At 40.3% G+C, this 24,149-nt stretch overlaps 1 protein-coding gene across 4 annotated transcripts in view; it reads left to right on the top strand.

Moving 5' to 3' along the window:
* Nucleotides 1-24,149, top strand: part of TRIP11 (thyroid hormone receptor interactor 11) — a 62,863-nt gene that overhangs the window by 18,649 nt on the left and 20,065 nt on the right. For 3 of the 4 annotated variants that reach the window (XM_058740055.1, XM_058740054.1, XM_058740056.1), the window contains exons 7-15: nt 2,441-2,806; nt 6,232-6,272; nt 6,861-6,947; nt 10,486-10,698; nt 11,233-14,253; nt 15,121-15,261; nt 16,516-16,709; nt 20,658-20,821; nt 22,312-22,415. In XM_058740055.1, the coding sequence (XP_058596038.1) occupies nt 2,441-2,806; nt 6,232-6,272; nt 6,861-6,947; nt 10,486-10,698; nt 11,233-14,253; nt 15,121-15,261; nt 16,516-16,709; nt 20,658-20,821; nt 22,312-22,415 (4,331 nt within the window). The remainder of the gene's footprint in view (nt 1-2,440; nt 2,807-6,231; nt 6,273-6,860; nt 6,948-10,485; nt 10,699-11,232; nt 14,254-15,120; nt 15,262-16,515; nt 16,710-20,657; nt 20,822-22,311; nt 22,416-24,149) is intronic. The other variant, XM_058740057.1, reaches the window with a different exon arrangement.

Raw genomic sequence — 24,149 nt, 5'->3', positions numbered from 1 at the left:
CACCTGCATGGCTCAGTCGGTTAAGTGTCCGACTTCAGCTCAGGTCATGATCTGATCTCAGATTCATGAGTTCAAGGCCTGTGTCGGGCTCTGTGCTGACAGCTCAGAGCATGAGCCTGCTTCAGATTTCGTGTGTGTGTGTCTCCTCTGCCCCTCCCCTGTTGGCACTCTGTGTCTCTCAAAAATAAACATTTAAAAAATTTTTAAAAAGGAAAGATTATGCAGAAATGGAAAGGTCCATTTGCCTTTGTGACAGATAGTTACAATACATAGATTTCTTTGTATTGTTTGGTGGTGGTACTTTGGTAATAAATGATTAGAACTATTTTCACTTTCTGGGGCACCTGGGTGGCTCAGTTGGTTGAGCATCTGATTTCGGCTCAGGTCATGATCTTGCAGTTCGTGGGTTCAGGCCCTGAGCTGACAGCTCAGAGCCTGGAGCCTGTTTCGGATTCTGTGTCTTCCTCTCTCTCTGTCCTTTCCCTGCTGACACTGTCTCTGTCTCTCAAAAAATTAATAAATGTTAAAAAAAACCTTAAAAACCAATGGAACTATTTTCACTGTCTTTTAAATTCATATACATTTTAGTAGTTCATTCAAATAATATTTTTCCTCGACTGTTTATTTTTTTTCTTTTTTTTTTTTTTTAATTTTTTTTTAACGTTTATTTATTTTTTGAGATAGAGAGAGACAGAGCATGAACGGGGGAGGGGCAGAGAGAGAGGGAGACACAGAATCGGAAGCAGGCTCCAGGCTCTGAGCCGTCAGCCCAGAGCCCGACGCGGGGCTCGAACTCACGGACCGGACCGTGAGATCGTGACCTGAGCTGAAGTCGGACGCTTAACCTACTGCGCCACCCAGGCGCCCCTCGACTGTTTATTTTTAAAAAGCTTTATTATGAGGGCAGCTGGCTGTCTCAGTCAGTGGAGCATGTGACTCTTGATCTCAGGGTCATGAGTTTGAGTCCCATGTTGGGAGTAGAGATTACAGGGGGAAAAGATCTAAAATAAAAATGCTTTATTATGGTAATTTTTTTAAAAAGTTTATTCATTTTTGAGAGGGGGGAGGGGCAGAGACGGAGACAGAGAATCCCAAGCAGCCTCCACACTGTCAGCACAGAGCCCAACGCAGGGCTTGACCCCACAAACTGTGAGATCACGAACTGAGCCAAAATCAAGTTGGATGCTCAACTGACTGAGCCACCCAGGCGTCCCTATTGTAATTTTTTAAGACTTTGTTTTTACAACAAAATTGAGAAGGAAGTGCAGAGATTTCCCACATACCCCTGCCCCCAAACGCATGCCATCCTTCCTATCACCATCACTTAGCAGAGTGGCCCATTTTCCACCAAAGATGAACCTACACTGACACATCACGATCCCTCAAAGTGCACAGTTTACCTTAGGGTTGACTCTTGGTGTTGTACATTCTGTGGGTTTGGACAAACTTATGCACATATTCATCATAATATACAGAGTAGTTTCAGTGCTCTAAAATCCTTTCTACTTTGCCTACTCACCCCCCACTTGCCCTCCCCACCAATCTTTTTATCGTCTCTATAGTTTTGCCTTTTCTAGAATGTCACATAGTTGGACTCATACAGTATGTAACCTTTTGAGATTGATTTCTTGCACTTAGTAATGTGCATTTAAAGTTCCTCCACGTTGGGGCGCCTGGGTGGCTCAGTCGGTTGGGCGTCCGACTTCGGCTCAGGTCACGATCTCATGGTCCGTGAGTTCGAGCCCTGCTTCAGGCTCTGGGCTGACGGCTCAGAGCCTGGAGCCTGCTTCCGATTCTGTGTCTCCCTCTCTCTCTGCCCCTCCCCCGTTCATGCTCTGTCTCTCTCTGTCTCAAAAATAAATAACTGTTAAAAAATTAAAATTTAAAAAAAATAAAAAAGTTCCTCCATGTTTTTTCATGGCTTGATCCCTCACTTCTTTTTAGTGCTGAATAGTATCACATTGCCTGAATGTACCACAATTTATCCATTCACCTCCTGAAGGACCTCTTTGCTTCCAGGTTTTTGTAGTTATGCATAACGCTGCTATAAACATCATTGTTCAGGTGTTCATGTGGGTAAGAGTTTTCAGTTCCTTTGAGTAAATACCAGGGAGTGCAGTTGCTAACCATATGGTAAGGTTATGTTTCCTTCTGTTAGAAACTGCCAAACTGTCCTCCAAAGTGGCCCTACTGTTTTGCATTCCCACCAAGAGCGAACGAGAGCTCTTGTTCCACATCCCCATCAGCATCTGGTGTTGTCCATGTTCTGAACTTTGGCCGTTCTGATGGGAGTGTAATGGTATCTCGTCTTAACTTCCAAAGATTTTCAGGTTCTCATAGCTGTATATAGCAAGCTACTTATCTCGTAGCTGTATATAGCAAGCTACTTATCTCTTGGTAGCTGACATTTGCTGTCCTTGATTTTCTATTCATGTTCTAGGTGGCTCAGGAATTGCAGTCACTGATCACTTGAAAATCCATGAGATGCAAAAAACTATTCAGGATCTACAAACTGAGAAAGTAGCATCTACAAAAAAAATTGAAGAACTTGAGGATAAAATAAAGGACATAAATTCAAAATTATCTTCTGCAAAAAATGACAGAGATGTTTTGAAGAAGGAACAAGAACGCCTGCACGTTGAAAACAGACAAATAACGGAAGAGTGTGAAAACTTGAAACGGGAATGTAGTAAATTGCAGCCTGATGCCGTGAGGCAAGGCGATGCTGTGACAGGAAGAGAAGGAACCCTGTCGCAGGGGGCCTCGGTGCAAGAGGAAGTGCTCAAACTGCAGCGGGCACTGTCTGGTATAAAATGTTTGGAACTTACTGATGATGGGTGTTTTATTGCGTACCAGTTGTTTTAGAGGCACACTGAGTACTGTACTGTATGGGAATGGAGGAGTCATGGAAACGACTGTGTAGAATTTGAATCGAATTGTTGGTTTCGCTTCAGTGCCATAATTAACAGATAACAAATAGGAATTTTCTACTAAAAAGGCTTCACTCCCTGCCTCATCCTTAAGTATTTACAGGGGACTCATTGCTTTAGGAGGCAGTGTAGATTTTTGGGAAATGTTTAGTAGCTGTTTATTGGGAGGAGGTGTGGGTGTATTTCTGTTAATCTGTGTAGAACCAAATACTTTCTGGAACTCATTAGGGTCCAGACCCTCCAGTTAGGGAATGCAGCCTCCCTTTTTTAAAATTCTGTATCACCTTTTGAAATGATGTCCTGTATCGAAGCAGACACAAGAGTGATAACCATAGGTCTTTTATCATTTTCCATGCTGAAGCTGGTACTTCGTTACCATACCTGTGTTCTGTGTTAGAAAAAATAAGTTATTGAATGAAATAGGCCAAACACCAGTATTCGTTCATGCCAGGAAAACATAATAGGAGCTCTTTAGCTGCAAAGATGTGTTTTATTTTGCATTTTTGTCTTCTCACAATATAAACTCTCACATTATGAACTGATTGATTCTTGCTCTGGAGGGTGTTTCTAGCCCTTGGGTGCTCTGCTCCCCGATCCCCGCCTCCAATCTGTCTCACTTGCCTAGTTGTTTATCCTGAGTGCCTGACCTGGATGGCCAACTCTATAAATTCATATTAAAGTTAGGTTCAGGGTCACCGTGTCGTCGTTGTCCTCCTCCCCCTCCTCCTCCTACTCCTCCTCTCCCAGCCTTAGTGATTGGTGGCATTTACCAGTTTGCCAAAACAGAGAATTTGAAGTCATCACCTAGCATATCCTGAAGGTTCTATTTCCTTAGCATCTCTGGCTTGGTACTCTTTCAGAGGCATTCTAGGGTTTCTCACAAGTGCCTCCATTCTAGGAGCTGCCAGGAAGGCAAAGAGAAGGCTGTTGACTAGGGATCTAGACTTCTTTCTTGTTTGACTTCAGAGTACCTCTGCTCTTTTCAAAATAAATGCATCTGTTTATTCCACATATTGGGTGACTCAGATGAATTCATTTGCTTTGAAAACAAACCTACTGCCCTAGTCCTTCCTCTTTTTCCAGTTTCCATGCCACTGAATAACTTCAGCCAATCAATTTTCTTTTGCCTGATTAACTGTAGTAGTTTCTTCATGGAGCAGAATAGCACAGTAGTTAAGTACATGACTGTGCTAGAATCCAGCTCTGTCACTAATTCAGTGACGTTGGGCAATTTAATTACCATCTCTATGCTTTTGTTTTTCTATCTGTGTAGTTGGGATAATGATACTATCTTCCATAGTTACAGTAGTAGTAATGGGGATTCTCTTAGTTACTACCTGCAGAGTTCTCTCTAGAACAATGGCTATCCCGTAGTAAGCATTACAGAAATGTTAGCTGTTATTATTTTCTGGTCTCCATGATTCCTTGAATCAGTTTTTTTTCTTTCTGCAGCCAGGATGGTTTTTCAGAAACTCAAAACAGTTTACTTCCCTGATTACAATACTTTGTGGCTCCTTTGTGAACTTCAGGATAAAGTCTAAACCTCATACTTGACATAAAATGTCTTTCATGATCTGGTCCCTGTCTCCCCCTTTAATTTCAGTTCTTCCCATTCTCCTCACGTGCTAGGCGTTAGCCGTGCTGAACTTTCTATACATCTCCTTAAGCCGATGATGTTATTGTCTATTAGGTCTGTCGCCTTTGCATTTGCTGCTCTGTGTGGAGTGTCTCTGTTTCTCTCTGCTAATTCTTAAGTACGTTACAACTCATTGCAGGTATCGTATCTACTGGGAGATACTATGCTGCTGCTTTCCTAGCCTTCCTCACCCCTCTCACACCCCCAGATCGAGCAGGTGTTTGTCCTTTCTGCTCCCTGTAGCACCTTGCGCTCCCTGTATCATACTGTACTGTGGTCACGTGTTTACTTGTTTGTCTTTCCTCTGAATAGAAAGCTCCCTGAGGGCAAGCAGGGACTAAAGGTTTTCATCTGGTTGTCTAGCAACTGACCTCACAGTAAACGTTCAGTATTATCTGAGTGAACATTGAATAGATCACTTCAGCTGGACTTAAAGTATTCTGTCTTTGTGTTCTTCCAGAACTATTTCTATATATGGATCTATCCATAATACCAGCTTGAATGGCCTTTCTATCTGTTGTCATGTCCAAGTCACTTTATTTATGTTTTTACTGTTTGTTTATTTTTGAGAGAGAGCGTGCGTCACATGAGCAGGGGAAGGGCAGAGAAAGAGTGAGACAGAGGATCTGAAGTGGACTCTGTGCTGACAGCAGAGAGCCTGACATGGGGCTTGAACTCAAGAACCATGAGATCATGACTTGAGCCAAAGTCAGGTTTTTATTTATTTATTTTTTTATTTATTTATTTATTTTCAACGTTTTTAATTTATTTTTGGGACAGAGAGAGACAGAGCATGAACGGGGGAGGGGCAGAGAGAGAGGGAGACACAGAATCGGAAACAGGCTCCAGGCTCCGAGCCATCAGCCCAGAGCCTGACGCGGGGCTCGAACTCACGGACCGCGAGATCGTGACCTGGCTGAAGTCGGACGCTTCACCGACTGCGCCACCCAGGCGCCCCGAAAGTCAGGTTTTTAAATGACTGAGCCACCCAGGCTCCCCTGTCATTTCTGAGTCACTGTAAACATTGAGAATTGGGGCACCTGGGTCGTTTAGTTGGTTGAATGTCAAACTCTTGATTTCGGCTAGGTCATAATCTCATGGTTTGTGGGTTTAAGCCCCATGTCGGGCTTTGTGCTGACAGTGGAGAGCCTGTTTGGAATTCTCTCTCTGCCACTCCCCTGCTCACTCTTGCGCTCTCTTGCTCTCTCTCAAAATAAGTAAGTAAATTTTAAAAAATAAAGAATTGAGAGATTATTGTATTATTGTGGTATAAATATGTATTCTTGTTTTTAGCCATTTCCCCTCAATCTCAGTCCTTTTACTCTTTCCTGTACAAAAACTAATCAACTCATTTTGAAACATTGTTATTAGTGTTTTTATCAAGGCAATAACTTATGACTCATCCAGATATGATTATACTTATTTCTTGTACTGTTTCATAGAATTACATTTTAATGGAGCTTCTAACTGGCATCTATGTTATGAATTCTATAGTATAGTCAAATAGAAACGTAAAACAACAAAAATACATTTCAGTAAGTACCATTAGGGTTTGCTGATTGTGCTTATAAATACACTTTATTTTAAATGAGTTTTATTTCTGAGTTTATTACATAGGAGGTAAGAAGTTGAAGTATTTTAATGTCAGATTCTTTGTTTTTGCAGATGCTGAAAATGAAATTATGAGACTGAGTATTTTAAACCAGGTAAACTAATGCTAAGAGAAAAACCTTCTGGCTTTTATCGAGAAAAAGTATTTCGATTATTGTAGTTGCTTGTTTTGTTTTTTTTTTTTTTTACAAATTCACGTGAACTTATCCTGGGAACTTGCATCTTAGTAATTTTACGTTTGCTGATAACGGTAATTTTTTGAATCATAAATTGTCATAATTTTAAAGTTACATAATTGGAAAATGCAGGTATATCACTTTCAAGATTAATTTGACAGACATTATATTACGTATATGAGTGGAAGCAGATTTCCCACCAACCGAGGAATGCATTTTGATTTCCCTTAAGGAATTTAGAGTTGTTTCTAGTGCTAATGATTCCAGGTTAGTTTGTAAATGTATTTATGTATTATGTATATTTGTGTATGCTTTTAAATAAATTAAAAAAATATCTATAAGAATGTTTGTAAAATGAGTGACTGACTTTAGATGGTCTAGTGTTGTATGCTTATAATTTTTATGTATCACTAGAGAAATGCTGAGTAGAAATGCACACTTGTATGGCTTGCCTACTTTTTTATAAACTTGAAATTTATCTGAAAACTCTGTTTTAACATTTTGTAGGATAACAATCTCACTGAAGACAATTTGAAACTTAAAATGCATGTTGAAATTTTAGAAAAAGAGAAGTCCTTATTGAGTCAAGAAAAGGTGGGTGCGATAAAAATGGGACCAGAATTAAAATATTGTGTGTATTACAGATCAAGCCAAGGGCCAGTTTATATAAATGGAGCATTTAGGTCTTGAGAGGCCTTAGAATAAAGCTGATCTCATTGATGCTTGTCAGACCAGGTTCAAGTACTTGGGCAAGGTTCAGAGTATGAGGGCTGGCCAGGGTTTACGTTTATACACAGATAAGCCAGTAGGCATACAGATATGAGCAGAAAAGATAAAGGCTCTGTTTTGGTTTCTGATGAAGTCCTGATAGCAGCAACATACACAGGTGGGTCGCGAGCTTGGACTGGCATCTTACAGAAACCGTAGCTGCAGATATGTCCCAGAACGTATCTGTTGTGGACAGGAGTTTCTTAGTGGTGAGAGATAAAGGGGATATAATCTCACTGGTAGAAATAAGGTCTTTGTGTATATTGGAAGCAAGGTTGGAACGAGGTTCTATAATGCACTGTTGGGTATCGGGAGAGGTATTTTTATGTTTGTACTACTTGGGGGTAGTTCCTTGGCTAAGGTAGGTGTTTAAACAGAGGATAGTTTTCGGCTGGTATTAATTTATAGGCTAGTGTCTTAACTCAATTTAAAATCTTAATTTTTAAAAGGTAACACGTACTCACTGATGTACAAATACGGTAATTCATACCGAAAAACTTTAGACGGTACAAAGGGAATATCCTTTCCACCTCCCTTGGTTGGCCTATTTTCCAAAGGAAGTCTTTCTTACCAGTTTCTCATATGTCCATCCTTTCAGACTACACCTAAGTATGTATGATTATTTAAATAGATTTGAAAAAACTGTTACTATACTATACATATATTCATGTATACCTTAACATGTTTTCAGCATCCTTCCACATTAGTGTATAGGCAGTGTTTCTCAAAGGGACGTTTTGGCATGTAGACAGGAAAATTTTTAGCTCTGTGTACTGTCGTATGCATTGTGGGGTCCTTGCCCCCCCCCACTCTTTCTACCCACTAAGAGCCAGTAGTGTCTCCCAGTCTTTTTTTATTCCTGTATTATATATATAATTTTTTTGCTCTTTTCTCCTCCCTTTGCATTCTCTTCTTTCAGTTACTCCTTTCTCTAATTGGCCCAGGTATACTTTGTAGTTTGCAGATCTCTGCACATACCTGATAGGGTCTGTGACCTTCTCTTGATATTTTCGGATTCTGCAGCCGTTCCTGGTCCCTCTTGCTCCTTTCTTTCGATGTTAAGTAATCCTTCATAATATTTCCTTTCATTATCTCTGATAGGGATCAACTCACTGCTTAAGAATGCTAGGCCAGGGGTGCCTGGGTGGCTAGGTCGGTTGGGTGTCCGACTTCGGCTCAGGTCATGATCTCACGGTCCATGAGTTCGAGCCCCGCGTTGGGCTCTGTGCTGACCGCTCAGAACCTGGAGCCTGTTTCAGATTCTGTGTCTCCCTCTCTCTCTGCCCCTCCCCTGTTCATGCTCTGTCTCGCTCTGCCTCAAAAATAAATAAACGTTAAAAAAAAAAAAAAAAAGAATGCTAAGCCATACTGGGGCGCCTGGGTGGCTCAGCTGGTTAAGCATCCAACTCTTGATTTCGGCTCAGGTCATGATCTTACAGTTCATGAATTTGAGCCCTGCTTCAGGCTCTGTGCTGACAGTGCAGAGCCTGCTTAGGGTTCTCTCTCTCTCTGTCTCTGCCCCTACCCTCTGGCTCTTGCACTCGTTCTCTCTCCCCCCCCCCCCCAAATAAATAAATAAGTAAATAAACAAAGAAACAAACTTTAAGTTAAAAACATTTTTTTTTAATTGCTAAGAAAGAAAAAAAGAATGCCAAATGTAACTGCAAGGCTGTGTATGTTCATAACGTCTACCTGAAAAAACTTTTTGTGGTTCTCCTGATTGACATATAAATCTAGAAAGACAAGAGAATGCTAGTTTCATCAACTATAGTTCAGAATAAACTTTTGAATTGGAAGAGAAATGGGAATCATGAGGCAGCTGTTCTAGTCTAGTTTTCGCTGAACTCCTGGTAAGGTATGTATAGTCTATTTGTAGAATTTTGAGATTCTTACTTTAAAGTAGATTCCATAGAAGTTTTATTTTTCTTGGGTGCCTAGGTGGCTCATTGGGTTAAGCGTCCAGCTCTTGATTTTGGCTCAGGTCACGAACTCACAGGGTTCATGAGTTTGGGCTCAGGTCACGAACTCACGGGGTTCATGAGTTTGCGCCCTGCGTCAGACTCCATGCTGACAGTACAGAGTCGTCTTGGGATTCTCTCTCCCTCTCTGTCTTCTCCTCCCCTGCGTGTTCTCGCTCTCTCAAAATAAATAAACCTTAAAAAAAAGAAGTTTGAGTTTTCTCTATCGATGAAAGAAGATTCTAAAGTTGTGCCACAAATATCATAATCTAAGGTTGAAAGTGTTGAAGCAAAGAGAACTGTTCCACTTCTGGAGTTTGGAAGAAAAGCATTAAATACCAGTAGAACAGAACATAAGATATAGTTTAAAAATTATAGATAGATCTTTAGGGATGTTAGGCTTGCAAGAGGGGAACCTAGTCTGTGTTCAAGTTAGATGGGAAAAGAAGGAAGGAGTCTACTTTCTTGGATGATACAAAAGTTTCATGTTCTGACAGGACCCCTTAATAAGGGAAATTCCTTTTGTGAGGGAAAAGAAGCCTTTTGTGTTCTAATTAGAGAGGACAAACTTTAGAACGAATGAGCATTGAATTTTATAGATGTTTATGTAGTTTGTGGCTATTGGTGATTGGCCGCTAGGGGAAGGAAGTGCAGAGGCCCAGAAGATGTGGGACGTTTTAAAAACTGTGTGTGGGGGCGCCTGGGTGGCGCCGTCGGTTAAGCGTCCGACTTCAGCCAGGTCACGATCTCGCGGTCCGTGAGTTCGAGCCCCGCGTCAGGCTCTGGGCTGATGGCTCGGAGCCTGGAGCCTGTTTCCGATTCTGTGTCTCCCTCTCTCTCTGCCCCTCCCCCATTCATGCTCTGTCTCTCTCTGTCCCAAAAATAAATAAAAAACGTTGAAAAAAAAAAATTAAAAAAAAAAAAACAAAAACAAAAAACTGTGTGTGGTGGGAGGGAAGGAGCAGACAGAAGAGAAGACAGCAGTGGGGGGTGGAATCAGGAAGGCTCCCAAATGGGAAAGTTTTTGCGTAAAGAGGAAGCCGGAACTGGAAACTTAAACAGCCATTCCGTCTTGTCCGATGTTATTTCTGATCTTCTAGAAATATTGGCCTAAAGGTGCACATAAAATTGCACGTGAAGGAAGTCTGGTTTGTTGAATTTTCTATATCATTGCTGAAGTGTTATTCAGTAATGTTTCTGACACAGGCATCTGGGAATAGATTCCCAAGGGGTGTGTGTGTGTGTGTGTGTGTGTGTGTGTGTGTGCGCGTGTGCGCGTGCGCGCGTGTATGTAGATAGGTAGATATAGATATAGACATAGATATAGATGCATAGATAGAAGTAATCTTTTGGTGTTTTCTTCCAACTGACAGTGTATGTTGTTTTTTCCCTTCTTGTCATTTCAGGAAGAACTTCAGGCATCACTTCTAAAATTGAACAATGAATATGAAGTAATTAAAAGTACAACTGGAAGAGACATGGATTTGGATTCCACATTACACAATTTAAGGCTGTCTTTGGAGGCAAAAGAACGGGAACTGAGTCAGAGTCTTACTGAGAAGGAAACACTGCTAGCTGAGCTAGAGGAATTAGACAGACAGAACCAAGAAGCCACACAGGTACATGATGTTAGAAACAATGTGGCAGCACATTGTTCTCAGTAGCCTGAACACGGGGGTAACAGGCAAAACCGATGGGTGTGATATAAATTTGTGATTTAATCGGTATTTTGCTTCATTGATAATCTAGTCATAGTGGTTGGCAAACTTTTTCTGGAAAGGGTTAGATAGTGAATATTTTTGGTGTTGCAGGCCATTTAGTGCTCTCAGTCGTGCTCCACTCTGCCCTTGTGGTATGTAAACAATGAATGTGGCTGTGTTTCAATAAGACTTGATTTACAAAACCAGGTGACAGGCCTGATTTGGGCCCTGGGCTGTAGTTTATTGACTCCTGCTTCAGTGTTTTAAGAGTTGAAGATGAACAACATATACCATTTACCTTTGTTGAGATTCTTTTAAAAAGTATTGTTTTAAGAAGGATTAGAGATATCTGAAGATTATTCTTCTATTATTTATGACATTTTACAAAGTTTTCTTCAGGTGACTAAAATGAGAGAACGCCGTAACGTTACCATGCAAATTGTTTTTTTTCAGCACGTGATTCTGATAAAAGATCAGCTGTCAAAACAACAAAATGAGGAAGACAACATCATTAGTAAACTGAAAAAAGATCTAAATGATGAAATAAAGAGAGTCCATCAACTTGAAGAAGACAAAAGGAACATGACTAAAGAGTTGGATGCGCAGAAAGAAAAGTTAGTTCAAAGTGAACTGGTCCTGAATGATCTGCAGTTAGCCAAGCAGAAGCTTGAGGATAAAGTAGAAGATTTAGTAGACCAGCTAAGTAAATCACAAAAAAGTAATTTAAATATGCAGAAGGAGAACTTTGGACTTAAGGAGCATATTAAACAAAACGAGGAAGAGCTTTCCAGAGTCAGGGATGAGTTAACGCAATCTCTAAATCGAGACTCTGGCAGTGATTTTAAGGTTGACTTACTTAAAGAAAGGGAAGCGGAAGTCAGAAGCTTAAAGCAAAGTCTTTCAGAAATAGAGCAGCTCAATGACAATTTAAACAAAGTTGCCTTTGATCTCAAAATGGAAAACGAAAAGTTGGCTTTAGCGTGTGAAGATGTAAAACGTCAGTTGGAGGAATCCATTGCTGGTAGCAATCAGATTTCTCTGGAGAGAAACACTATTGTGGAGGTTCTAAAAATGGAAAAAGGACAGTTAGAAGCAGAATTGAGTCGGGCTGAAGAGAGGCGGTTGGAAGAAGCCAAGAAGTATGAGCAGATGATTAAAGAACTGTCAGAGGCACATGATTTGAGTACCTCTGCTTTACAGCTGGAACAGCAGCAGTTAATGAAACTCAGTCAAGAGAAAGACTTTGAAATAGCAGAACTCAAAAAGAACCTTGAACAGATGGATACTGATTGTAAGGAAACGAAGGCAGTTTTGTCATCCAGTCTAGAAGAGCAGAAGCAATTGACACAACTTCTAAGCGAGAAGGACATTTTTATTGAAAACCTTAAAGAAAGAGGTTCAGAGCTTCAGGAGGAATTAGGTAAACATACTGAGGCCTTAAGAAAAAATGAAGTTTTAAAGCAAACCATAGAGGAAAAAGACAGAAGCCTTGGGGCCATGAAAGAAGAAAACAATCATCTGAAAGAGGAACTGGAACGACTCCGGGACCAGCAGAGTCGAGCTGCACCTGTGGCGGAGCCTAAGCCCCTCGATAGCGTCACAGAGCTCGAGTCGGAAGTGCTGCAGCTGAATGTGATAAAGGGTAATCTCGAGGAGGAAATAAAACATCATCAAAAGGTAATTGAAGATCAAAACCAGAGTAAACTGCAGCTGCTTCAGTCTTTAGAGGAGCAGAAGAAGGAAATGGATGAGTTTAAATGCCAGCACGAGCAAATGACTGTCACACACACCCAGCTCTTTTTGGAGAAAGATGAGGAGATTAGGAATTTGCACAAAACAATTGAACAAATCAAAACCCAGTTGCACGAAGAAAGGCAGGATGTTCAAACAGAGAATTCTGATCTGTTTCAAGAAACCAAAGTACGGAGCCTCAATATAGAAAATGGCGGCGAAAAGCATGATTTATCTAAAGCTGAAACGGAGAGATTAGTGAAAGGAATAAAAGAACGAGAATTGGAGATTAAGCTCCTAAATGAAAAGAACATATCCTTAACGAAACAGATCGATCAGCTGTCCAAAGATGAGGTGGGGAAGCTAACGCAGATCATCCAGCAGAAGGACGTGGAGATACAAGCTCTTCACGCTAGAATTTCTTCGGCTTCCTACACCCAGGATGTCGTTTACCTTCAGCAGCAGCTGCAGGCCTATGCTCTGGAGCGGGAGCAAGTATTGGCTGTTTTGAGCGAGAAGACCAGGGAGAATAGCCAGCTGAAAACAGAATACCACAAAATGATGGATATAGTTGCTGCCAAAGAAGCGGCTCTTGTGAAGCTGCAAGATGAAAATAAAAAATTGGCCGCTCGATCTGAAGGTGGTGGTCAAGATATGTTCAGAGAAACCGTGCAGAATTTATCACGTATCATTCGAGAAAAAGACATCGAAATAGATGCCTTGAGTCAGAAATGCCAGACCCTGTTGACGGTTTTACAAACATCCAGCCCTGGTAACGAGGTCGGAGGTGTCAATAGTAACCAGTTCGAAGAGCTCCTACAGGAACGCGACAAATTAAAACAGCAAGTGAAGAAAATGGAAGAGTGGAAACAGCAGGTGATGACCACGGTCCAGAACATGCAGCACGAGTCCGCCCAACTTCAGGAAGAACTGCATCAGCTTCAGGCACAAGTTTTGGTTGACAGCGATAATAATTCCAAGTTACAAGTGGACTACACTGGCCTGATCCAGAGTTACGAACAGAATGAAACCAAACTCAGAAGTTTTGGGCAGGAATTAGCACAAGTTCAGCACAGCATAGGGCAGCTTTGCAACACCAAAGATCTTCTTTTAGGAAGACTTGATATTATTTCGCCTCCGCTGTCCTCAGGATCATCGCTCTCTTCCCAGTCAGCAGAGTCTCTTCGAACAGTCAAGCCCGACCCATCGCGCGAGGCTTCTAAACAAGAGCTGGAAGAACTAAGAAAATCACTGCAGGAAAAAGATGCAACAATTAAAACGCTCCAGGAAAATAATCACAGATTGTCCGATTCGATTGCTGCCTCCTCAGAGCTGGAAAGAAAAGAACACGAACAGACCGATTCGGAAATTAAGCAGCTGAAGGAGAAACAAGATGTTTTACAAAAGTCCCTTAAGGAGAAAGACCTCTTAATCAAAGCCAAAAGCGATCAGTTACTTTCATTGAATGAAAATTTCACTAACAAAGTGAATGAAAATGAACTTTTGAGGCAGGCGGTAACAAACCTGAAGGAGCGGATACTGATTTTAGAAATGGACATTTGTAAACTGAAAGAGGAAAATGAAAAACTAGTAGAAACAACCAGGGAAAAGGAAATGGAATATCAAGCATTACAGGAGACTAATATGAAGTTTTCCATGATGCTTCGAGAAAAAGAGTTTGAGTGCCATTCAATGAAGGAAAAGGCTCTTGCTTTTGAGCAGCTACTGAAAGAAAAAGAGCAGGTATGTTGGGGATGGAGTTCTGTAGGAGAGAATTGGGGTGGAGGAGGTGTTCCAGCGGGTCAGTTGACTTCATTGATGATTGTCTTTGAAGGGGAATGTGAAGTCGTTGATTGAGAAATACTCGTTTCAAGCTCTTGTGACTCGTTCGAAATAAATTTTTCTCAGAGGTACCTGGAGGGTTTCTCCCCCAAATTACTGTGTCTCTCCAAATACGTTTTAGCAACAGGTTAATTTAAATAGGAAAAAAAAAAGAGCTTAGTAGCAACTAATACTTTTCTTCAGAAAACAGAACTGTGGAAAGGACTTCCCCATCTCTTCACCGCCAGTGACTCGTGCCTTCTCTAGTGACAGGTGTGTGTGTGTGCCCAGTGAATGAGCATATACACACATACTCATCCTCTCTTGAGGGATTTTGGGATCTGGGAACACTTTGTTGTTCACGGGGTAAATTTGAAGAGATCGTATCTTTTGAATTCTTTTACAAACATTTCTGATAAACTTTTTCTTTCAGAATACCTTGATTATTTGAGAAGTTGCAAAGATAGTAGAGTCCCGTATGCCTCAAACCCGGTTTCCCGTATTTGTTAACATCTTGAGTTACCATGATACATTTGTAACAACTAAGTAACCAATATTGATGTCTTATTACCAACTAAAGTTCATACTTTATTGGAATTTTTTTCCCAAAGTCTTTTTTCTCTTCATGATGCCACCCAGGCACCCCATTATGTCTAGAGTCACGCCTCCTCAGGCCCCTCTAGACGGTGACAGTTTCTCAGACTCTGTTTTTTGATGACCTTGACATGGTTAACTATATTTCAGAATTATTTGATGAAGAAAATGTCTCTGTATTTTTCTTTCCAAAAGGGCAAGACTGGGGAGTTAAATCAGCTTTTAAATGCGGTTAAGTCGATGCAAGAGAAGACAGTTAAGTTTCAACAGGAGAGAGACCAGGTCATGTTGGCCCTGAAGCAGAAACAAATGGAAAACACTGCTTTACAGAACGAGGTATGCTTTCTCTTTAAGGAAACAGTGATTTAAGCAATAAGCTTAATAACTTTTAAGTAAGAAAAGCAGCTAAAGCAGCATGATTTATCAATTAAAATTAATTTCTCTCTTAAATGATTTCTTTTCTAAGTCTTCCTCTGATGTGCTATGGTCTGATTTTGATCTCCCAGAGTACATTTTATTTCAGTTTCCAAAAGTGAAAACCATGGCATATCTTGGATATAAAATAAAATTTTCCCATTGGTGCAACCACTGTGGAAAACAGTACGGAGGTTCCTCAAAAAGCTAAAAATAGAAATACCATACGATCCAGTAGTCCACTACTGGTTACTTACCCAAAGAAAATGAAAACACAAATTCAGAAAAGATACATGCACCCTTATGTTTATTGCAGCATTATTTACGATAGCCAAGGTACGGAAGCAGCCCTAGTGTGTCCACCGATAGATGAGTGGATAAAGAAGATGTGATACAACGCGCACACACACACACACACACACATACACACACAGTTGAATATTACCCATAAAAAGGAATGTGATCTTGATATTTGCAACAATGTCGATGGACCTAGAGAGTATAATGATAAGAGAAATAGGTCAGATGCAGAAAAGAAAGTACCATGTGATTTCACTTATGTAGAATCAAAAAAACAAAGCAGTGAAACAGAGTCATAAATATGGGAAACAAACTGGTGGTTTTTAGAGGGGAGGGACGAATTAGGTGAAGTGGATTAAGAGGTAAAAATTTTCTAGTTGTAAATAAGTCACAGGGATGTAAAATACATCATAGGGAGTATTGTCAATAATATTGTAACGTATGGTGTCAGATAAGTACACTTACGGTGAGCAGAGTAGAATGTAGAGTTGTTGAATCGCTGTATTATACACTTGAAACTAGTAGAACATTGTTAAATACACTTCAGTGTAAAAAAATTAAAAATTTCTCACCCAAAAGGTATGTAAAAATGGGATTTTTACTGAAAAGGTGATCTGTCACAAAGAACCCAGTACTTTGCACAATTCCATTTCCATTATAGCCACAGGGGATGAGATCTTACAAAGTAAAACTTCCAGATGAGTATTCAAGGTGAATTTAGACTTTTTTCTAATACAAATACATCTTACAGTATGAGAAATTAGTATATAGTTGATAGACTTCAGTAATGGGCAGAAGATCTGATAACAAAGTGGCTTGTAGAGGGGAAAGGGGAACATTTTATAGAAGAAAAATAAAGACATGTCCTCTGCCTAGGTTCAACATTTACGCGACAAAGAATTACGCTTAAACCAGGAGCTAGAGAGATTGCGTAACCATCTTTTAGAATCAGAGGATTCTTACACCCGTGAAGCTTTGGCTGCAGAAGATAGAGAGGCCAAACTGAGAAAAAAAGTCACAGTATTGGAGGAAAAGCTAGTTTCATCTTCTAATGCGATGGAAAATGCAAGGTAACTTTTCCCCTTCATAGCACTCACGTTAACTGAACACTTCTTGAGCGTCAGGGTTAGTAAGCATTTTCCCTAGCTTACTTAATTTTGTTCTTACAGAGTCATTATCTCCATTTTACAGATGAAGATACAGAGGGTAGAGAGGTTTAGTAACCTGCCCAAGGTCAGGCTCAGAGTATGTGTGTGGGTTTTACACTAAGGTGTGGAACTCTTGACCGTATCTGGCATTCAGACAGCTCTCTCTGAATCTTTCTTTCCCCCCTTTTTCTAAAAAAAAAAAAAAAAAACAAAAAACCAAAACATTTTATTTTTTTTATCATGATAAGTGTACCAGCTCTCTCTGAATCTAACTGTTGAGATAATTGCCTCTCATCATTTTAGGAGTTTAGACTTAAATTCTGACTGATTTTAATTAGCTTTGTCAGGCTCCCAAAGAACTAATTTGATTTGTGTGATTCTATTCTTAATCAAATGATCTAAGGTTGAGCAGATTTTGGATATTAGAAGGGAGAGAGTGAAAGAAGTAGCAAGGTGAAGAAGTAGGTCAGTATGAATTAACTCTTGGTTTGTTAGAAATTTTCAGTTACTAGGTCCCTCCGTACTTCTATTTTTATCCAAAATTTTATTTTTGCTAGAATGCCGTTTATTATAAAAGGTTTTAACTCAGAAGCTGCCAGGTGGAAGAGATCTGTAGGGTAAGGCCTGGTTTCTCTCTCCCAACAAGCACCTCTCTCCACATCTCCCACCGCTCATCAGCCCTCTCTTTGTGAGTTTTTACGGAGGCCTCATTACATCCGCATGATTGATTCCCTGCTTAACATATTTTAAAATGTTCTTTCTCTCAATGAGGTGTGGTTTTTTTTTTTTTTTTTTTATCCTGCTTATTACCAAAACATATTTTCCACTTCAGGGAAATGTCATAAACCAAAAAGATCATAAAGTCATAGTCCCACCCACCCAGAGATCATCCTTTTTTTATGCTTTTGCATGCTTCTTGTACATGTGTGTACATATTATATATGTATTTTTAAAACAAAGTTGAGATCATACTATTCATTACTGTTTTGTAACCTTTGCACTTAATAATATGAGTTAAACCTTGTTTCACAAAGCACATGTTTCTGCAGTACCATTTTATGGCTACATCGTATACCATTATTTGGATTTTCCATAATTTCTTTAATCCAGTCATTTATTATTGGACACTTAGAAATGTTTCAACTTTTCAAAATTACTAAGAGTGCTGCCGTGATATCCCAAGATAGGTATTTTTGTGTCGATGACAAATGAGTTCCTTAGCATAAATTTTGAGAACTGGCAGTTCTGGTTCAAAGGGCGTTTTTAAAATTTTTGAGATGTACTGGCAAATAATCTTCCAGAAAATCATGTCCATGTATATTTCCATTAGTGGTAAATACATCTTTCTTTCTTCCTTTCTTTCTTTCTTTCTTTCTTTCTTTCTTTCTTTCTTTCTTTCTTTCTTTCTTTTTTGTTTTTTTGTTTTTTTGTTTGTTTTTTATACTGTGTATGATGCTGAGGGAGATCTAAGGAGATCATAGATTACCTCTGTCTGCGAAGAGATTGTAGGCCAGTAGAGGAAACACTTTGAGACGAACTCCCCACCTTTGCAGGGAATACTATTGTACCTTTAGTTTCAGAAAGACTTACTTCAGATGAGAACTAAAACAATGAGTGAACATTTGTGCATGTGTTTCACATTGGCAGAAATGGGAAAACATCCTCAGACTATAAAATTGATAATCTTCGAATTTTCGGGCCCTTATTTTTCTCTAATAGTTTTGAGGGCATGTGGGTGGCTCAGTCAGTTAAGTGTCTGGCTCTTGATTTCGGCTCAGGTCATGACCTCACAGGTTGTAAAATTAAGTCCCCCCCATTGGGCTCTGCACTGGGCATGGAGCCTGCTTAGGATTGTCTCTCCCTCAGGGCTCCTGGGTGGCTCAGTCGGTTAAGCATCTGACTTCAGCTCAGGTCACGATCTCATGGTTTGTAAGTTCGGGACCCATGTCGGGTTCTGTGCTGACAGCTCAGAGCCTGGAACCTGCTTCGGATTCTGTCTCCCTGTCTCTCTCTGCCTCTCCCCTACTCACGCACGCACATACATGCGTTCTCTCTCTCTCTTTCTCTCAAAAATAAATATTAAAAAAAAAAGTTCCTGAATGTTTAAAAAAAAAAAAAAAGAAGATTCTCTCTCCCTCTACTGCTTGTGCACGCGCACGCTGTCTCTGGGCTATCTGCCACCTTAGCCTAATTCCACACTGTCATCTCCATGCAGCCAAAGTGTCTCAGTCCTTTAGTTAGGGCTACCGTTTTCCTGTTTCTTCTGCTTTTTCGTTTCGTGTTCCTCCACCTGAAGAGCGGGCCTGATTCCTAACCCTTCTGTTAATCCCACCTCTTCAAATAGCATTTCCTTCATGAAAAATGCTTCATTTAGCATCCCACTCCTCCAATTCAAAACCAAACCCTGGTGTGATGTTTTTCTTTTGAATCTGCATAGTGCTTCGTTTGAGTCTTTGGTAGCACACTTCTATTTTACTTCAGGGTACAGGTAATCGCTGACCCATCTTCTGTCTTCACCCATCCAGTGAAATGTAAGGTCACTGGGAGTAAGGGTGATGCCCTCTATTTTGTACCTTCCCGCAGCATATGTTCTTACATGTGGTTTAATAGATGTTCAGTAGTACTTGTTGAATGAGTGACTCAGATCTATAAACCAGATAGTAGTATTTTGAGCCCTTACCTAACCGTAGTAATACCTGGTATTTGTTAACTTTTTGAGTGACATCATGGCTCATCTCATCCTTAAAATCACTGTTGAGTGATATGCCAGCAACGTTGCCTAAAGTCCAGGAACATCTGAGGGTAGAGTTCAGTCTCCTAATTATTAATTTACTACTCTTCCCACAAGAGGGTGCCGTTGTGTAAAGTTTCTTCAAAGTGAGCTGCCCCTCAGCGGGCTCTAAGGGACTGCTCTTGAATAAGAATTTATTAACTGGATGTTAAAAACCCGGGAAAGGCTATTGCAGTGTTTTGTTTTTGTTTTTGTTTTTTTTGTAATCATTGTACGTCAAGGAAGTACATCAACGACCTAAGCCTGGGCAGGCGCTACGTAAATCTCTTCAGAATCTCCGATTGATTATTTGTGGCGGGGGTAGGAGTTGTTTTATTTGACGTAAGGAGAAAGAAAGACAATAGTAAAGGGAATTAACTCGTAATCAGGAAATTTTGTCAATGGGATAGGCTTTGAGAAGTTGTGAGTTCACCATAAGTGCAAGGGTCAAAAGCCAAGGAGGTGTCAGAATCCATCGCTTGTTGGGTTGGAAGCTGGTCAAAATAACTTCCAAGGCCCCCTGCAACTTACAATTTTATGGTAAATTACATCTTAGAGTTTTAGCCTGGAAACATGAAAGTTGCAGGCTATTTGTAAATTCTTATTATGCTGGTGTTTCTTGCTTAGTCCAGCTTATTTGTACATTTTTATTATACTGACGCTTCTTGTTGAGTCCAGCTTCTAATCTTTAAAATGACTGCCATTTGTTCAGAGTCATCTTCATGGGAAGAATGGGTGAATTAACGAAACAGGGAGAACAAAGATCAGAGGGACTCTTCAAGTTTCTTTGAAATCTAACATGAGTTTAATGCGATAAGATGTAAGGAGGGTCAGATTCATAGAGACAAAGTGCAATGATCGTTGCTGGGAGTGGAGAGTTCTTGTTTAAGGGATGTGGAGCGTCCCCTGGGGAAATGAAGCTGTAGAGCTGGTGGTGGTGATGGTTGCCTAACAGTGCGAATATACTCAGTGCCGCCGAACTGCACATTTAAAAATGGTTAAAATGGAGGCGCTTGGGCGGCTCGGTTGGAAGTAGGGAAGACGTTTTATGTGGTTCAAGAAAACAGAAACAACTTGGCTTGTGTGCTTTTTGTTTGAAGCCATCAAGCCAGTTTGCAGGTAGAGTCCTTGCAGGAGCAGCTGGATGTGGTCTCCAGGCAAAGGGACGAAACCGCCCTGCAGCTGTCTGTCTCTCGGGAGCAAGCGAAGCAGTATGCCCTGTCGCTCTCCAACCTTCGGATGGTGCTAGAGCATTTCCAGCAAGGTGAGTGGTGCGGTCAGGCTTTCAGTGGAGATGAATCGTTGTAGTCACTGGGAATTTGGGCTTATTTTGGTGCTATTGTAAAATAGGCATGGGGAAGTCTTTGAAAGGTGACCCACTTGGAGGAGGAAAACATAAGTAGCCGTCAACAAGCCCACGTAGACTTTTTACGGTCAGGCCTGGAGAACACGAACGCCATGTGGTAATTCTTAAAAACATGTTCTGGTATCGTATGGTCCGCGAAGGTGAGAGTTGGGGAAGGATGAAGTCACATAGAAGGGATGATCACGTGATGAAGAAAGGATCACTAGGAACAGTGCGCAAGCTTTGAAATACTGGTCAGAGGTTAAATATGCTTCAGAGAATTAATCACTGGGAATCACCGTCCTTCGAATATTGATTAGCTTGTTCTCGGTTATTCATCTCGACTTTGAGGTAACTACAGTTTCTAGTCCGGGTGGAAGATACTTTTCTGGAGACACGGTAGCTATGAGCAGAGAGCAGTTTTATGCTGATAACCAAATATGCTTTTTCATATCTACCCACCATCCTCAAATGTACCTCCTTTAGGTCCTTCATTGTACCCATCCGTTTGTTTATTCATACATTCAGCAGTGATGGGCAGTGAATTAACTGCTGGTGAGGGGCAGGTGATTAGGGGATATGAGGCTTATGAAGTAACGGGCGTTATAATTTTGTGCCTAAGTACACCTTTAAATTCATACGTATGTAGATCTTCAGGCTTACTCATGGTCGAAATCTCGAATTTTAAAGTAAGAAGTATCTAGGCCGGCTATACCTAACTAGAATGGACATGGGTACAGAGTTACATGGCCATAGAGAAGGCTTTGCCAAGGAGAAGATATTTGAGTGGCGTTCTGAAAAGAGGGAAGAGTTTGCATGATGGACAAAGTGGAGAAGGATTTATGGCAGAGTAAAAACTAGGGCATATATAATTTTCTTGTTGAGACATTTGAACTGTTTTTGTTGAACTGTTAAAATTGCAAGTGGTTTGGGGGCACCTGGGTGGCTCAGTCGGTTAATCGTTTGCCTTCAGCTCTGGTCATGATGTCACGGTTCATGAGTTCAAGCCTCGCGTTGGCTTCTCCACCGTCAGCACGGAGCCCACTTCAAATTCTCTGTCACGCTCTCTCAAAGATAAATAAAAATATATATGTTAAAAAAACTTTTAAATTTTTTTTTTTTTTCAACATTTATTTATTTTTGGGACACAGAGAGACAGAGCATGAACGGGGGAGGGGCAGAGAGAGAGGGGGATACAGAATCGGAAACAGGCTCCGGGCTCTGAGCCGTCAGCCCAGAGCCTGACGCGGGGCTCGAACCCACGGACCGCGAGATCGTGACCTGGCTGAAGTCGGACGCCCAACCGACTGCGCCACCCAGGCGCCCCTAAAAAAACTTTTCAAGTGGTTTAAAATGCTAATTTTATCACATAATTGCCAAATACTAATGTAACTTTTTTTTCTCCTTAGAGGAAAAAGCTATGTATTCTGCCGAACTAGAAAAGCACAAACAGCTTGTAGCTGAATGGAAGAAAAAGGCAGAAAATTTAGAAGGAAAACTGATGTCATTACAGGTTGGTCAAAATAATTTTCTATTGTGTGTATTATTATTCATGAACAATTGTAGAGTTTTTGTTTTAGAAATAATCTCCTAACAGTTAATCTCCTAAACAGTATGGAGCAGGCTCCATACAATATAAATGTTGTTTGAGTGGCTACTTGTTACCCTGTGTTTTGGCCTAATGATGGATGGGCTATTCAGGGTTTTCTCCGTGTGACTTAGAGTTTAGAGGAGACAAAACACATATAAGATGATGGGAATTTTTATTTGTATTTATTTTTACTTTTATTTATTTATTTACGTTTATTTATTTTTGAGAGGGAGAGAGAGAGAGTGAACATGCAGGGGTGGGGCGGAGAGAGAATCCCAAGCAAGCTCCGTGCACTGTCATTGCAGAGCCTGATGCAGGACTTGAATTCACGAACCATGAGATATGACCTGAGCCGAAGTCAAGAGTCAGATGTTTAACCAACTGAGCCATGCAGGCACCCCAAGATGGTGGAAATTTAAATTTTTTTAGCATAGACGAATGTTTTAGGGGACGCTAAAAAAATTAGTCTACACTTGTAACTATAATTTTCTGTTTTCAACTAGATACCTTGAGCACTTTATTTCACATGGATTAAAATAATGTAGATTATCCTTTAGATCTTTTTCTTTTGCAGCATAATCCTTTAAAATGTCTTTTTTTGGGTGCCTGGGTGTCTCAGTCAGTTTAGCATCCGACTCTTGATTTTGGCTCAGGTCACGATCCCAGGGTCGTGGGATTGAGCCCACATTGGGCTCTATTTTGAGTGTGGATAGAGCCTGCTTAAGATTCTGTCTCTCTGTCTCTCTGTCTCTCTGTCTCTCTCTCTCTTTTTCTCCCTCTGTCCCTCTGACCTGCTCACATGCATGTGTGCATTCTCTAAAATAAAAAAATAACAACAATAAAGTATCTTTATTAGATTTCATATGTACAAGAATCATATATAAAATATAGATAAAATGAACCCCCATGAAGAGAGATGACATGAAAGTGATTTACTTTAAGAATTTAAGGTGAACTTTTCTAAGTTATAAGTAGACTTTGTTGATAGCTGGTGGAAAGTAATAAGATTTGTTTACCTGTTATTAGTAGTAAATATGTTGTTCAGGTCTCTTAAATTCCTAATAAAAGAAGACATAAAGTTTTGAAATTTTTATTAATTACTGAGTGGCTGCAGAAGAGTATTTAGATAATACTTATACAATATAAGAATAGCAATACTGCAGATAACCCCTTGCCACCCGGTAGAAGGAAAGAAATGTTGTCCTTGCAAGTTCCTGATGCATCCTCCATATCTCCTCCCATCATTACTACTTCAGAGAGAACCACTAGTCCAAAACGTTATGCTTAACACCCCTTGTTTTTCTGTATGGTTATCACATATGTTTGCATCTCCATATAGTTCACTGTATGGTTTTGCATAGTTTTGAACTCTGTATAAATGCAATTTTGAAATGTATGTAAATTCAATATATCTGAAAGTTGCTTTTTTTCACTTAGTATTCTATCATATTCATGAGTTTTAGCCATTTTACTGTGTGTTCCTGTGGGTGCATGGCTTATTGTTTTCACTGCCGCATTTATTGCATGAATGTATAATTTATTTACCCATTTTACTGATAAAGGACATTGCCATTATCTGCTATCTTATCTGTATCTTGATTGCGATTGCTGAGTCCTGAGACATGTGTGGGCAGTTTCAACTTTATTCGTGGCAAG

This window comes from Neofelis nebulosa, chromosome 7 (assembly GCF_028018385.1).
Source record: "Neofelis nebulosa isolate mNeoNeb1 chromosome 7, mNeoNeb1.pri, whole genome shotgun sequence".
NCBI lineage: Eukaryota > Metazoa > Chordata > Mammalia > Carnivora > Felidae > Neofelis > Neofelis nebulosa.
Note: the sequence above shows the minus strand (reverse complement) of the source record. Positions and strands in the feature narration are given on the sequence as shown.